The 15,569-nt window shown below is 58.3% G+C and overlaps 1 protein-coding gene across 1 annotated transcript in view; it reads right to left on the reverse strand.

Annotated features, from left to right (window-relative positions):
• The window catches only part of rbm17 (RNA binding motif protein 17), a 31,340-nt gene extending 18,553 nt beyond the window's left edge, over positions 1 to 12,787 (reverse strand). The window contains exons 1-4 of the mRNA XM_078535596.1: positions 12,657 to 12,787; positions 4,264 to 4,414; positions 2,928 to 3,044; positions 852 to 1,018 (exon numbers count right to left, since the gene is read on the reverse strand). Of these exons, the coding sequence (XP_078391722.1) occupies positions 852 to 1,018; positions 2,928 to 3,044; positions 4,264 to 4,386 (407 nt within the window). The 5' untranslated portion in view covers positions 4,387 to 4,414; positions 12,657 to 12,787. The remainder of the gene's footprint in view (positions 1 to 851; positions 1,019 to 2,927; positions 3,045 to 4,263; positions 4,415 to 12,656) is intronic.
• Between the last annotated feature and the right edge of the window lie 2,782 nt (positions 12,788 to 15,569).

Raw genomic sequence — 15,569 nt, forward strand, 5'->3', positions numbered from 1 at the left:
GGCTAAACTGGTCTATGCCAGGATAAGCTCTTCAAACAAGCTTCCTCCCATTTAATTACCTCTCTCTACACTACACCACCCCCACCTCGACACCCCCCCCAATATCCCACTATTCCCAACTCCATCATGCACAAGTCAATTCTCCTCTTAAATGTATCAATGGTGTCTGCTTCAACCAATCCATGCAGTCTAAAGTTCCACTTTCACACAACCCTCTAAATAAAGAAATCCCTTCTAAATTCTTAATTTGATGTGTTAGTAGCTATCTTTTATTAATGCCCGCTTGTTCTGAACTGGTGGAAACAATTTTTCCGTATCCACACTATTGAATGCATTCATAATGATCTACTAGGTCCCCTTAATTCTCACTTCCCCACATCAAAGAGGCCCAGTAGCCCCAAGTGGTAGTGTCGCTGTCGTACACTACCGCATCTTTCATACGCTTGACTCAATTTTTCTGAAAAAAAAATCTACCCAAACACTCTTGGCATGCCCACGCTGCCTTGTGCAAAATGTCTGAAACTAAGCTGTTGTTCAGATTTCCATTTAGAGAATTCCCAGATAGCACAGAGGAAATTGCAAGGAAAAGAAGTGGGAACATAAAAGCAATGTTGAAACTTCACAACAGGCCCAGTGGATAATCTGGCACATCATATTATGGGGCCAATGTCATTGTTTCTGAGCGATAGAAGCAGGTAGCTTTGTTGATATTAAGAACATTTTAAAACTATTATGTCCAAACCCTGAAACTTAAACCTTGCTATCTGAAAAGCTAATGCAACAGGTGAGCTAGTATTCTTGCACTCTTCCTTCAACGGCGAGAAAACAATCACGGCTTTCCAAAGACTTACTTTTCTCTTTCTTCAATTTCTTTCTGTCGTTCCAGCTCCCGCTGTCGCTGTCTGTCCTCACGCTGCCGTTTCACTACTTTCTCATAGTCATTTGGGTACATGGGATCATACTCATCGGCCAGTGGGATCAAGACCTCTCCTGTAGAGAATCCACTCGGTACAGGGTCCTTGGAAGGAGTGACAATATTTTATGTACTAAATAATAAAGCAAACAGTACCTCCTTTTACCTACATGACCCCCATCAAAAGGTTAAGAATGCTGCTTACATCGTACATGAAGAATCATAGAATGGTTACACCACAGGAGCAGGCCATTCGGCCCAGCATGTCTGTACCAGTTTTCTGCAAGAGAAACTCACCTAGTGCCTTTCCCCCAACTTTTCCTCACAGCTTCAAATTTTTCCTCTTCAGATAATGATCTAATTCTCTTTTGAAAGCCATTAGTGAATCTGCCTCCACCAGACTCTCAAACAGTGCATTCCAGAACCTGACTATTCACTGCTTAAAGAAGTTTCTCCTCATGTCGCCATTGCTTCTTTTGCTGATCGCATTAAATCTGTGTCCTGATTCTCAATTCTTCCACCAATGGGAGCAGTTTCTCTCTATCTACTCTGTCCAGGCTCATGATTTTGAATAACTCAATCAAATCTCTTCTCAACATTCTCTTCTCCAAGCAGGACAGCCCTAGCCTCTCCAATATATGCAACTAAAATGCCTGATCCCTATAACCATTCTCATGAAATTTTTCTGCACCCACTCTAATGCCTTCACATCCTTCCTAAATTGTGGCATCCAGAACTGAATGCAATACTCCAGTTGAAGCTGAACCAGTATTTTATACAGATTTATCACAACTTCCTTGCTTTAGTAATCTATGCATCTATTGAAAAAGCCCAAGATGCCATATGCTTTTTTAATCACTCTCTCAACCTGTCCTGACAGCTACAATGACTTACGCACGTATACCCTCAGGTTCCTCTGCTCCAGCCCCCCTTTCGAATCATACTCTTTATTTTATATTGTCTCTCCCTGTTCTTCCTACTAAAATGAATTACCTCACACTTCTCTGCATTAAATTTCATCTGCCACTTGTCTGCCCATTCCACCAATCCGTCTACCTCCTTTTGAAGTTCTGCACCATCTTCCTCATGATACATAATACTGCCATGTTACGTGTCATCTGCAAATTTTGAAATTGTGCCCTGTACACCAAGGTCTAGGTCATTAATCAAAAATAGCCACGGGGGAAGGTCAGCACTTGCCGAACACAACCCTGAGCTAGAGTCACAGCCTTCAGGTCGGGGCCATTCAAAATGGGGTAAAAATGGAAATGTCGAGTGAGTATTTCGCTTCACCTGCCAGGATCAAAATCAAATCATATCATTCCGATATCATCCCTATGGGGCAATATCTTTATATCTTGTAGCAGTGAGATCACATCCTAATTATTGCAACTGATTTTTCAAGAACACATTTTTACAAACGTTTTAGTTCTAAAAAGTGAAACACCAAAATAATGTTCTAAACATTTATGATGAAAGATCCCGCCCATAGTATTAATGCTTATCCCCAACACATGCTGTATGGCCTCATCCTCTGCAGTTCTGGAACGTTCTGTATTATTTCCGATTTCCAATGTTTGTGGTTTTCCTGTTAACCTCAAAGTATCCACTACGGATGCAACCTGCAGTGTAACTTACAGGTAAACCTTAAATTGGCAAATCTGTGAAACCGATACACGATTCCTTGCTTTTGTTTGAAATAAAACATAATTCAACCACTCTCTGTTGGTTGATCTGAGCCAGGCTGCTGGTACTGGTGCCTAGATTAAAGGAGCCAGCAATCACTGCGGGTTTCCATTTCCGATTGCTATCCAGTCATTTCTGCTGAATCAAGTCGTAGCCTCAGTATTCCCGATAGCCACTTTGGGAGAGGTCCCAGGGATGCTTAGAGCTGTGGTACTATAACTACCCCGACCACAGTTCCAGCAAGGAGTCAACAGCCTCGGGAAAGAGCAATAAAAATATATTTAAAAACAATAAGACATGAATCATTAGACTTTATAGAGATTCTTACCTTTAAACCAGATGCTATATGAGGTGGCGTGTCAATAATCTGTCTGTCATCCCCAGAGCTGCCTCGCTTTAGGTCTATTACTGGAGCTAAAACTGTGCTCTGCTTTGAACGTTGGGTCTAAAAACAATGGCAGACGTGAATTAGAATCAGTGCCACTTTCTTGAAAAACAGAGTCATCCCACTGAAAAGATGGCAAATACCAACAGAAAATCTTTAATAAATCATCTCACCACAACACATTGACAGTAACAGATGCACTGCAGGATCTCACCAAGGCTCCTTTGACAACACCTTCCAACCCATGTCAGCTACCATCTAGAAGGACAAGGGCAGCAGATACATGGGAACACCACCACCTGCAGGTTCCCCTCCAAGCCACTCACCATCCTGACTTGGAAATATATCGCCGTTCCTTCACTTTCACTGGGTCAAAATCCTGGAACTCCCTTCCTAACAGCACTGTGGGTGCCCCTACGCAGCAGTTCAAGAAGGCAGCTCACCACCACCTTGTCAAGGACAACCAGGGCTGGGCAAAGTCCACATCCCATAATTGAAAAAAGAAACATAACTCCTACTGATAAACACTATCACAATTGGGACCTCACAGGAGATAAACTGTGAATAACCATAAAGTAATAAAAGTCACTTAAACTGGTTCATCAAAAAAACAGTCCATCATTTTGCTTTTTAAAATAATTTTCCATCCTATTTACCTGCCAACAATGTTTTACAGCTTTCTTCTACCATAAAAGGGGGAGCCAATAAACACTTTCATTGATTATCTGGCCTCCGGGATCTGCAATCGAGGCACTCATCACTTTTCCCTTGACCTCTGTAGAAACTGGAAGCTTCACGAGCCACAAAGGTACATGATTCAGTTCATACCACTTCACTGCAATCTCACCCATGGCGCCATATCAAATGTTGAGCGGATATTGGGCACAAGACGAGGACAAATAGCCCAGGACAAGATTCAATGCATTTTAGTGGCCGGTATCAAAGTTGAAATGCAGAAGCAACTCTCTGCTCAGGCGCACAAGATGCACGACACAAAAAGACTGAGGAAAATATCTCTCGGGGAGTAAAAACAGAAAATTCTGCAAAAACCCAGCAGGTCCAGCAGCCTCTGTGGAAAGAGAAACAGGGATAACATTTCAAGTCCGTATGACTCTTCTCCAGAACTCTGAGTTCCGAACAAGCCACATTGGATGCAAAACATTAACTCTGTTTCTCTCTCCACAGATGCCGTCAGGCCCGCTGAGATTTTCCAGAATTTTCTGTTTTTATTTCAGATTTCCAGCATCCAAACAGTATTTTGTTTGTATTAAAGTGTTACCTTTGCTTGTGTAAGCGTTGCTTTCTTCACTTGCAGCTGAGACTGAAGGAGTTTGAAGTTTTTTGACCAGCCCTCTGTCTTTGAGTCACTGGTTTCCACACCCAAGTCGTCGTAGAGAGACATTGTGCTTTCTCTTTACAGCTGCAACAAACTGAAAATAAAATCACAATTTGATCGAGCAATGAATTCAGTAAGCAAGCAAGCAACATTGAGACATTCATGAATAAAAGCGGAAAACGCTGGAAAAGCTCAGCAGGTCTAGCAGCATCTGTGGACAAAGAAACAGAGTTAATGTTTCGAGTCCATAACGTTAACTCTGTTTCTCTCTCCACAGATGCTGCCGGGCCTGCTGAATTTTTTCTCACGTTTTCTGTTTTCGTTTGAAACTCCCCAACAGGTTGGATCAGTTGCAAGTGACCAATAGTGTGAAAGAAATTATTCAGTGACCGCGGCTGGCGTTTAGTCATGTGGACAAAAGCAGCACAAATCAGCAGGTGCCAGTTCCCCACGGAGAAGGGGGAACTTTCCAGAACGTAAAGCAAAAAATATTACATATGGTAGAAATTTGAAACAAAACAGAACAGCTTGGGGACACCCAAAAAAAATCAAACAGCATCTATCAAGTGAACATAAGTCAGTTGATGTTTTAGCTGTAAACACCCATGTATTACAGATAAAAAGCATTTAAAGGAGGATCAGGACAAGGGAGAGGAGAGGGGGAGAGAAACACCATGAGCAGGCACACCGAATGGGCCGTAAATTGTTACAGGGGAAATCAGGATATGGTAAAGGGCATAAGTAACATGCACAGGCAACCAGAGAAAAAAAAAAGATGCGGAAGGATCAGAGAGAATCAGAAGAGTGAAAGGAGAAATTGGCAAGTGACAGGGGAAGGATTTGTTCCTGATTCACAAAGTCATGGGCTCACAACGGGGGGAGAACCGGTGGCGGGAGGGGGAGTGGGGGAGGAGGGGGAGACGGGGAGGGAGGGAGGGAGGGGGAGACGGGGAGAGGGAGGGAGGGGAGACGGGGAGGGAGGGAGGGAGGGGGAGACGGGGAGGGAGGGGGATACGGGGACGAAGGAGGGGGATACGGGGAGGGAGGGAGGGGGGATACGGGGAGGGAGGGAGGGGGATACGGGGAGGGAGGGAGGGGGGATACGGGGAGGGAGGGAGGGGGGATACGGGGAGGGAGGGAGGGGGGATACGGGGAGGGAGGGAGGGAGGGAGGGGGGATACGGGGAGGGAGGGAGGGGGGATACGGGGAGGGAGGGGGGATACGGGGAGGGAGGGGGATACGGGGAGGAAGGGAGGGAGGGGGGGATACGGGGAGGGAGGAAGGGAGGGAGGGGGGATACGGGGAGGGAGGGAGGAAGGAGGGAGGGGGGATACGGGGAGGGAGGGAGGGAGGGAGGGGGGATACGGGGAGGGAGGGAGGGGGGATACGGGGAGGGAGGGAGGGGGATACGGGGAGGGAGGGGGGATACGGGGAGGGAGGGAGGGGGGATACGGGGAGGGAGGGAGGGGGGATACGGGGAGGGAGGGGGGATACGGGGAGGGAGGGAGGGGGGATACGGGGAGGGAGGGAGGGGGGATACGGGGAGGGAGGGAGGGGGATACGGGGAGGGAGGGAGGGGGGATACGGGGAGGGAGGGAGGGGGGATACGGGGAGGGAGGGAGGGGGGATACGGGGAGGGAGGGGGGATACGGGGAGGGAGGGAGGGGGGATACGGGGAGGGAGGGAGGGGGGATACGGGGAGGGAGGGAGGGAGGGAGGGGGGATACGGGGAGGGAGGGAGGGGGGATACGGGGAGGGAGGGGGATACGGGGAGGGAGGGGGGATACGGGGAGGAAGGGAGGGAGGGGGGGATACGGGGAGGGAGGGAGGGAGGGAGGGGGGATACGGGGAGGGAGGGAGGGAGGGGGGATACGGGGAGGGAGGGAGGGGGGATACGGGGAGGGAGGGAGGGGGATACGGGGAGGGGGGAAGGAGGGAGGATACGGGGAGGGGGGAGGGAGGGATACGGGGAGGGAGGGAGGGAGGGAGGGAGGGAGGGAGGGAGGGGATATACGGGAGGGAGGGATGGAGGGGGGATACGGGGAGGGAGGGAGGGAGGGAGGGGGGATACGGGGAGGGAGGGGGGGAGGGGGGATACGGGGAGGGAGGGAGGGAGGGGGGATACGGGGAGGGGAGGAGGGAGGGAGGGAGGGGGATACAGGGAGGGGGGATACAGGAGGGGGGGAGGGAGGGGGATACGGAGAGGGAGGGAGGGGGGAAACAGGGAGGGAGGGAGGGAGGGGGGATACGGGGAGGGAGGGAGGGAGGGGGGATACGGGGAGGGAGGGAGGGAGGGAGGGGGATACGGGGAGGGGAGGAGGGAGGGAGGGAGGGGGGATACAGGGAGGGGGGATACAGGGAGGGGGGGAGGGAGGGGGATACGGAGAGGGAGGGAGGGGGAAACAGGGAGGGAGGGAGGGAGGGGGATACGGGGAGGGAGGGAGGGAGGGGGGATACGGGGAGGGAGGGAGGGAGGGAGGGGGGATACGGGGAGGGAAGGAGGGGGGATACGGGGAGGGAGGGGGGATACGGGGAGGGAGGGAGGGAGGGGGGATACGGGGAGGGAGGGAGGGGGGGGGATACGGGGAGGGGGGGAGGGAGGGGGAAACAGGGAGGGGGGGAGGGAGGGGGAGAGGGAGGGGAGATACGGGGAGGGGGGGATACGGGGAGGGGGGGATACGGGGAGGGGGGAGGGAGGGGGGATACGGGGAGGGGGGGAGGGAGGGGGGATACGGGGAGGGGGGGAGGGGGGATACGGGGAGGGAGGGAGGGGGGATACGGGGAGGGAGGGAGGGGTGATACGGGGAGGGAGGGAGGGAGGGGGGATACGGGGAGAGGGGATACGGGGAGGGAGGGGGGGAGGGAGGGGGGAGGGAGGGGGGATACGGGAGGGAGGGGGGAAGGGAGGGGGGAAGGGAGGGGGTATACGGGGAGGGAGGTGGGGACACGGGGAGGGAGGGGGACACGGGGAGGGAGGAGGGACACGGGAGGGAGGGAGGGAGGGAGGGAGGGGGGACACGGGGAGGGAGGGAGGATAGGGGGAGGGAGGTAGGGAGGGAGGGAGGGGGGATGGAGGGAGGGAGGGGGGATAGGAGGAGGGAGGGGGGATAGAGGGAGGGAGGGGGATAGGGGGAGGGAGGGAGAGGGGGATAGGGGAGGGGAGGGGGGATAGGGGAGGGGGATAGGGGGAGGGAGGGAGGGGGATAGGGGGAGGGACGGAGGGGGGGTACGGGGAGGGAGGTAGGGGGGATACGGGGAGGGAGGGAGGGGGGATACGGGGAGGGAGGGAGGGGGGATACGGGGAGGGAGGGAGGGGGGATACGGGGAGGGAGGGAGGGGGGATACGGGTAAGGGAGGGAGGGGGGATACGGGGAGGGAGGGAGGGGGGATACGGGGAGGGAGGGAGGGGGGATACGGGGAGGGAGGGAGGGGGATACGGGGAGGGGGGAGGGGGGATACGGGGAGGGGGGAGGGAGGGGGGAGGGAGGGGGATACGGGGAGGGGGGGAGGGGGAGGAGGGGGGATACGGGGAGGGAGGGAGGGAGGGGGATTGGGGGAGGGAGGGAGGGGGGATACGGGGAGGGAGGGAGGGGGGATACGGGGAGGGAGGAGGGGAGATACGGGGAGGAGGGGGGATACGGGGAGGGAGGGAGGGAGGGAGGGGGGATACGGGAGGGAGGGAGGGAGGGGGGATACGGGGAGGGAGGGAGGGGGATACGGGGAGGGAGGGAGGGAGGGGGATACGGGGAGGAGGGAGGGGGGATACGGGGAGGGAGGGGAGGGGGATACGGGAGGGAGGGAGGGAGAGGGGATACGGGGAGGGAGGAGGGGGGATACGGGGAGGGAGGGAGGGAGGGGATACGGGGAGGGAGGGAGGCGGGATACGGGGAGGGAGGGAGGGGGGATACGGGGAGGGAGGGGGGATACGGGGAGGGAGGGGGATACGGGGAGGGAGGGAGGGAGGGGGGATACGGGGAGGGAGGGAGGTGGGATACGGGGAGGGAGGGAGGGAGGGGGATGCGGGGAGGGAGGGAGGGAGGGGGGATACGGGGAGGGAGGGAGGGAGGGGGGATAGGGGAGGGAGGGAGGGAGGGGGGATACGGGGAGGGAGGGAGGGAGGGGGGATACGGTGAGGGAGGGAGGGAGGGGTGATACGGGGAGGGAGGGAGGGAGGGAGGGGGGGGAATACGGTTGGGAGGGAGGGAGGGGGGATACGGGGAGGGAGGGAGGGAGGGAGGGGGGATACGGGGAGGGAAGGGGGCATACGGGGAGGGAGGGAGGGGGCATACGGGGAGGGAGGGAGGGGGGACACGGGGAGGGAGGGGGGACACGGGGAGGCAGGGGGGACACGGGGATGGAGGGGTGGAGGGGGGGAGGGAGGGGGGAGGGAGGGAGGGAGGGGGGGAGGGAGGGAGGGAGGGAGGGAGGGGGATATGGGGAGGGAGGGAGGGAGGGATGGAGGGAGGGAGGGAGGGGGGGAGGGGGGGAAGGGGGGGGGATAGAGGGAGGGAGGGGGGATAGAGGGAGGGAGGGGGATAGAGGGAGGGAGGGGGGATAGAGGGAGGGAGGGGGGATAGGGAGAGGGAGGGAGGGGGGATGGGGGAGGGTGGATAGGGGGAGGGAGGGAGGGTGGATAGGGGGAGGGAGGGGGGATGGGGGAGGGAGGGAGGGGGGATAGGGGAGGGGGGATAGGGGGAGGGAGGAAGGGAGGGGGGATAGGGGGAGGGAGGGAGGGAGGGGGGATACGGGGAGGGAGGGAGGGGGGATACGGGGAGGGAGGGAGGGGGGATACGGGGAGGGAGGGAGGGGGGATAGGGGGAGGGAGGGAGGGGGGATAGGGGGAGGAGGGAGGGGGATAGGGGGAGGGAGGGAGGGGGGATAGGGGGAGGGAGGGAGGGAGGGGGGATACGGGGAGGGAGGGAGGGGGATACGGGAGGGAGGGAGGGAGGATACGGGGAGGGAGGGAGGGAGGGGGCATACGGGGAGGGAGGGAGGGAGGGGGGATAGGGGAGGGAGGGAGGGGGGATACGGGGAGGGAGAGAGGGAGGGGGGATACGGTGAGGGAGGGAGGGAGGGAGGGGGGATACGGTTGGGAGGAGGGAGGGGGGATACGGTTGGGAGGGAGGGAGGGGGGATACGGGGAGGGAGGGAGGGAGGGGGGATACGGGGAGGGAGGGAGGGAGGGGGATACGGGGAGGGAGGGAGGGAGGGAGGGGGGATACGGGGAGGGAGGGAGGGAGGGGGGATACGGGGAGGGAGGGAGGGAGGGGGATACGGGGAGGGAGGGAGGGAGGGGGATACGGGGAGGGAGGGAGGAGGGACACGGGGAGGGAGGGGGACACGGGGAGGGAGGGGGACACGGGGAGGGAGGGGGACACGGGGAGGGAGGGGGACACGGGGAGGGAGGGGGACACGGGGAGGGAGCGGGGACACGGGGAGGGAGGGGGGACACGGGGAGGGAGGGGGGAACCGGGGAGGGAGGGGGGACACGGGGAGGGAGGAGGGGAGGGAGGGAGGGGGGATACGGGGAGGGAGGGGGGATAGGGGGAGGGGGGAGGGGGGATGAGGGAGGGGGAAGGGGGAGGGAGGGAGGGGGGGAGGGAGGGGGGGTAGAGGGAGGGGGGGTAGAGGGAGGGGGGTAGAGGGAGGGGGGATAGGGGGAGGGAGGGAGGGGGGATACGGGAGGGGAGATACGGGGGGGGAGGGAGGGAGGGAGGGGGGATACCAGGAGGGAGGGAGGGGGATACGGGGAGGGAGGGAGGGAGGGGGGATACGGGGAGGGAGGGAGGGAGGGGGGATACGGGGAGGGAGGGAGGGAGGGGGGATACGGGGAGGGAGGGAGGGAGGGGGATACGGGAGGGAGGGAGGGAGGGAGGGGGATACGGGGAGGGAGGGAGGGAGGGAGGGGGGATACGGGGAGGGAGGGAGGGAGGGAGGGGGGATGCGGGGAGGGAGGGAGGGGGATGCGGGGAGGGAGGGAGGGGGATGCGGGGAGGGAGGGAGGGAGGGGGGATACGGGGAGGGAGGGAGGGAGGGGGGATACGGGGAGGGAGGGAGGGAGGGGGGATACGGGGAGCGAGGGAGGGAGGGGAGGGGGATACGGGGAGGGAGGGAGGGAGGGGGGATACGGGGAGGGAGGGAGGGAGGGGGGATACGGGGAGGGAGGGAGGGGGGATACGGGGAGGGAGGGAGGGAGGGGGGATACGGGGAGGGAGGGAGGGAGGGGGGGAGGGAGGGAGGGAGGGGGGAGGGAGGGAGGGAGGGAGGGGGGAGGGAGGGAGGGGGGGAGGGAGGGAGGGAGGGAGGGGGGGAGGGAGGGAGGGAGGGGGGGAGGGGGGAGGGAGGGAGGGAGGGAGGGAGGGAGGGATACGGGGAGGGGAGATACGGGGGGGGAGGGAGGGAGGGAGGGGGGATACCGGGAGGGAGGGAGGGGGATACGGGGAGGGAGGGAGGTGGATACGGGGAGGGAGAGGGGGATACGGGGAGGGAGGGAGAGGGGGATACGGGGAGGGAGGGAGGGAGGGGGGATACGGGGAGGGAGGGAGGGAGGGGGGATACGGGGAGGGAGGGAGGGAGGGAGGGGGGTACGGGGAGGGAGGAGGGAGGGGGGATACGGGGAGGGAGGGAGGGAGGGAGGGAGGGAGGGGGGATGCGGGGAGGGGAGGGAGGGGGGATGCGGGGAGGGAGGGAGGGGGGATACGGGGAGGGAGGGGGAGGGAGGGGGATACGGGGAGGGAGGGAGGGAGGGGGGATACGGGGAGGGAGGGAGGGGGGATACGGGGAGGGAGGGAGGGGGATACGGGGAGGGAGGGAGGGGGGATACGGGGAGGGAGGGAGGGAGGGGGGATACGGGGAGGGAGGGAGGGAGGGGGGATACGGGGAGGGAGGGAGGGAGGGGGGATACGGGGAGGGAGGGAGGGAGGGGGGATACGGGGAGGGAGGGAGGGAGGGGGGATACGGGGAGGGAGGGAGGGAGGGGGGATACGGGAGGGAGGGAGGGAGGGGGGATACGGGGAGGGAGGGAGGGAGGGGGGATACGGGGAGGGAGGGAGGGAGGGGGGATACGGGGAGGGAGGGAGGGAGGGGGATACGGGGAGGGAGGGAGGGAGGGGGGATACGGGGAGGGAGGGAGGGAGGGGGGATACGGGGAGGGGAGGGGAGGGAGGGGGGATACGGGGAGGGAGGGAGGGAGGGGGGATACGGGGAGGGAGGGAGGGAGGGGGGATACGGGGAGGGAGGGAGGGAGGGGGGATACGGGGAGGGAGGGAGGGAGGGGGGATACGGGGAGGGAGGGAGGGAGGGGGATACGGGGAGGGAGGGAGGAGGGGGGATACGGGAGGGAGGGAGGGGGATACGGGGAGGGAGGGAGGGGGGATACGGGGAGGGAGGGAGGGAGGACGGATACGGGAGGGAGGGAGGGAGGGAGGGAGGGGGGAGGGAGGGAGGGAGGGAGGGGGATACGGGGACGGAGGGAGGGAGGGAGGGGGGATACGGGGACGGAGGGAGGGAGGGAGGGGGATACGGGGACGGAGGGAGGGAGGGGGGATAGGGGCGGGGGGGATACGGGGAGGGAGGGAGGGGGGATACGGGAGGGAGGGATACGGGGAGGGAGGAGGGGGGATACGGGGAGGGAGGGAGGGGGGATACGGGGAGGGAGGGGGATACGGGGAGGGAGGGGGGATACGGGGAGGGAGGGGGGGGATACGGGGAGGGAGGGAGGGGATACGGGGAGGGAGGGAGGGGGATACGGGGAGGGAGGGAGGGGGATACAGGGAGGGAGGGAGGGGGATACAGGGAGGGAGGGAGGGAGGGAGGGGGATACAGGGAGGGAGGGAGGGAGGGAGGGAGGGGATACAGGGAGGGAGGGAGGGAGGGAGGGGGGATACGGGGAGGGAGGGAGGGAGGGAGGGGGGATACGGGGAGGGAGGGAGGGAGGGAGGGGGGATACGGGGAGGGAGGAGGGAGGGAGGGGATACGGGGAGGGAGGGAGGGGAGGGAGGGGATACGGGGAGGGAGGGAGGGGGGATACGGGGAGGGAGGGAGGGGGGATACGGGGAGGGGAGGGAGGGGGGATACGGGGAGGGAGGGAGGGGGGATACGGGGAGAGGAGGGAGGGGGGGGGATACGGGGAGGGAGGGAGGGGGGATACGGGGAGGGAGGGGGGGGGATACGGGGAGGGAGGGGGGGGATACGGGGAGGGAGGGAGGGGGGATACGGGGAGGGAGATTCTTTGTTTTTTGAGGGGCTCCGGTCTCCTGAATGAGAACAAACTCCGGGCTGAGGCCTAGAGCCCGGGCTGAATTACCCCGAGCGCCGCGGGTCCCCCGGTTTCTCACCTCCTCCCTCCCCGTCCCTGTCCCTGTCCCTGTCCCCGGGTCTCTCTCTCTCTCTCTCCCGGTGTTTTCCGCTCCGCGAGGCCCCGAGCGCGGCGCCGATGACCGGAAACCGGAGCAGGTCCGACCGCATCAGGGGTCCGGGGGAAACCCGGAGCCGCCCGCACGGCCCCCGCGCTCAATCTGTCCCCCCAACAACAACAACAAGCTGAAGGACCCTTTGTGAACTCAGGAGACCCCAAAGCAGTTTTTACAGCCCATCAAGTACATGTTTGTTAAAAACAAGAAGCACAGCCTCTGTTGTGATGTCGGAAATTTGCAGCAAATGTGTGCACAGCAGCTCCCACTAATAGACCAGATAGTCTGCTTCAGTGCAGCTGCTTGAGGAATAAATATGAGCCAGAGAAACATCCCTGCTCTTCTTCTAAGCCGGGCCACGCCTGCACCTGAGAGGGAAAACAGGTCTCGGTCTAACGTCGCCTCTGAAAGTTGGCACCTGCGGCAGTGCAGCACTCCCTCCGGGGTACCGCATTGGAGCGTCACCCGGTCGCGTTCAAGCCCCCCCCAACTTTCTGAGGCCGAGGCGAGAGTGAAGCCGCGGCGGCGATGGGCTAACTGTGCCCCGACGAGGAGCCGATCGGTGCGGTCCGGGATGGTAAAATTTTTAAGTACCATTTGCGGCAGGTGCGAGGAGGGACCCACGTTCAAACGATCGTCATATTCACGGGTTGCGTCGAAGCACCTCGTGATCCGCCTGTAAAAGCTGAACCTGATTGCACTTTTTGTGATGGCTCATTTAGAAATTTTATGGGATAAAGTACGTTTTTCAAAAAAAAAAGAGAAGTGAGACCTTCTCGTGATGAAAAATTGGCAAGTGGAAGTCCGTTTTTATAGAGTTAGAGCAGCTTAAAAATGGAAAAAGATTGTAACTTGCAGTCAAACAATAGTTGAAAGGAAAGAGTAAGTAAAGAGCAAGCAATCCTATCGCTGGACTGCAACAGGGGTGGAACTTTTTAATCTGAGTTTCGGGTTGTGTTGGGGCTGGTGTATTGTATGAACAGAAGTATCCAGGAGCACCATGGGGTGTGTGACTGCAGCTGGAAGATGCTTCAGGAAAATCAGAGACTTTGCAAGACCCACGGTTCAGCTCCTGCAGGGGAGGCAGACGGTGAAAGACATGCCCCTTGTTCATACCCAAACTCGCTTGGCCGGTGAAGCGACTGGGGCCGAATGTGATAAACTGACTGTCAGAGCTCAGAAGGATGGGATCAGGTGGGTGTTGACCCAGAACTGGCTCACTCTTAACTGACTGCAAACCGTAAATTGCAGAGAATGAGGCTGTCCCCAGGTTCAGTTAATTTGCTCCACTTTGGGTGAATTTGGGTGGATCAAGGGGGGTGGCGGGGAATAATGACACCGCGATCCTTTTATCGTGTCTTCCGCAGAATATGGGACAAATGGAGGTTGAGGGACTGCGGCGGGAATTGAGAAAGAATTTGGGAGGTGACTAAAAAAATAAGATCAAAAGAAGCAGGTTTTGTAAACGGGCCAAGTGTTAGCAAAATATAGAGATTTAAACGAGAGCGTTTGTGATTAAAGGTCAAAACAATAGGGTTGGAAGAGACTCCCATGTGGAAGGAGGCAGAGAGGCTGTGGAGAGATTTTTGAAAAAATAATTTCGAAGCCATTATGCTGTGATTCAGCAAGTTTGGCCGTATTTGTACCAACTAAACTTATACCTCTATGATTTTCATAAAAAATAAATGTATTGGAGTACTGGATTTCAACCTGCAGAAGTCTGTTCCACTCTTCCTGCATTAGAGGCTCCTGGTTGCAACACGGCAGGATAATGGGTGGTTTTATTCTGGATCTGTTATAAAAGAAAGACTTGCATTTATTATCTAACAGCAATATCCACACCCCCTCCTCATCCCGTACACTTAAGGTCCCGTACGAACTGCAGTTTTCAGATAATGGTACAAATTACCACAGTACTATTAAAACATTTGTTAAATCAAACAGGAAGCATAGAATACCGTTGATTCTTAACGAGAAAGTCTGGAGGGCGACTGCACCTTCCATTTCACCCGATACATCGCCACTTATTACTTATCCACAGGATGTGGGTGTTGCTGCAAAAGGCCAGCATTTATTGCCCATCCCAATTGTCCTTGAGAAGGTGGTGGTGAGCTGCCTTCTTGAACCGCTGCAGTCCCATGTGGTGCAGGTACACCCTCAGTGCTGTTAGGGAGGGAGTTCCCAGGATTTTGACCCAGTTTGATTAATCTGTGGGACAGGTCTCCCAATTCTGGCACAAATCCCTAAGTGGTGTGTCTCTGCCATGGCAGGTTTCCTTCCTAAAGGACACCAGTGAACCAGTTGGAATTCTACGACAATCTGCTAGCTTAATTTGCTCTTCATTTCAGGGCAGGGATCAGTTACGAAGATAGATTGGAGAGGTTTTTTAAAATTTAAAATGCTAGGCCAGCATTTATTGCCCATATTGCCCATCATTGCCCTCGAGAAGGTGGTGGTAAGCCGCCTTCTTGAACTGCTGCAGTAGGTTCATTCCTTATTGACTATTTTAGCGATTTGATACAACTGAGTGGCCTGCTAGGCTATTTCAGAGGGCATTTAAGAGTTAACCACATTGCTGTGGGTGTGGAGCCACATATAGACCAGACCGGGTAAAGACGGCAGATTTCCTTCCCTGAAGGATATTAGTGAACCAGATGGGTTTTTGCAACAATCGGCAATGGCTTCATGGTTCACCATTAGACTTTTAATCTGAGACTTTTATTGAATTCAAGTTCCACCATCATCTGTGGTCAGATTCAAACCCAGGCCCTCGGAGCATCACCCCGGGTCTCTGGATTACTAGTCCAGTGACAATACCGCTACACCATCACCTCCCCC

Source organism: Cetorhinus maximus, unplaced genomic scaffold, assembly GCF_964194155.1.
Source record: "Cetorhinus maximus unplaced genomic scaffold, sCetMax3.hap1.1 HAP1_SCAFFOLD_549, whole genome shotgun sequence".
NCBI lineage: Eukaryota > Metazoa > Chordata > Chondrichthyes > Lamniformes > Cetorhinidae > Cetorhinus > Cetorhinus maximus.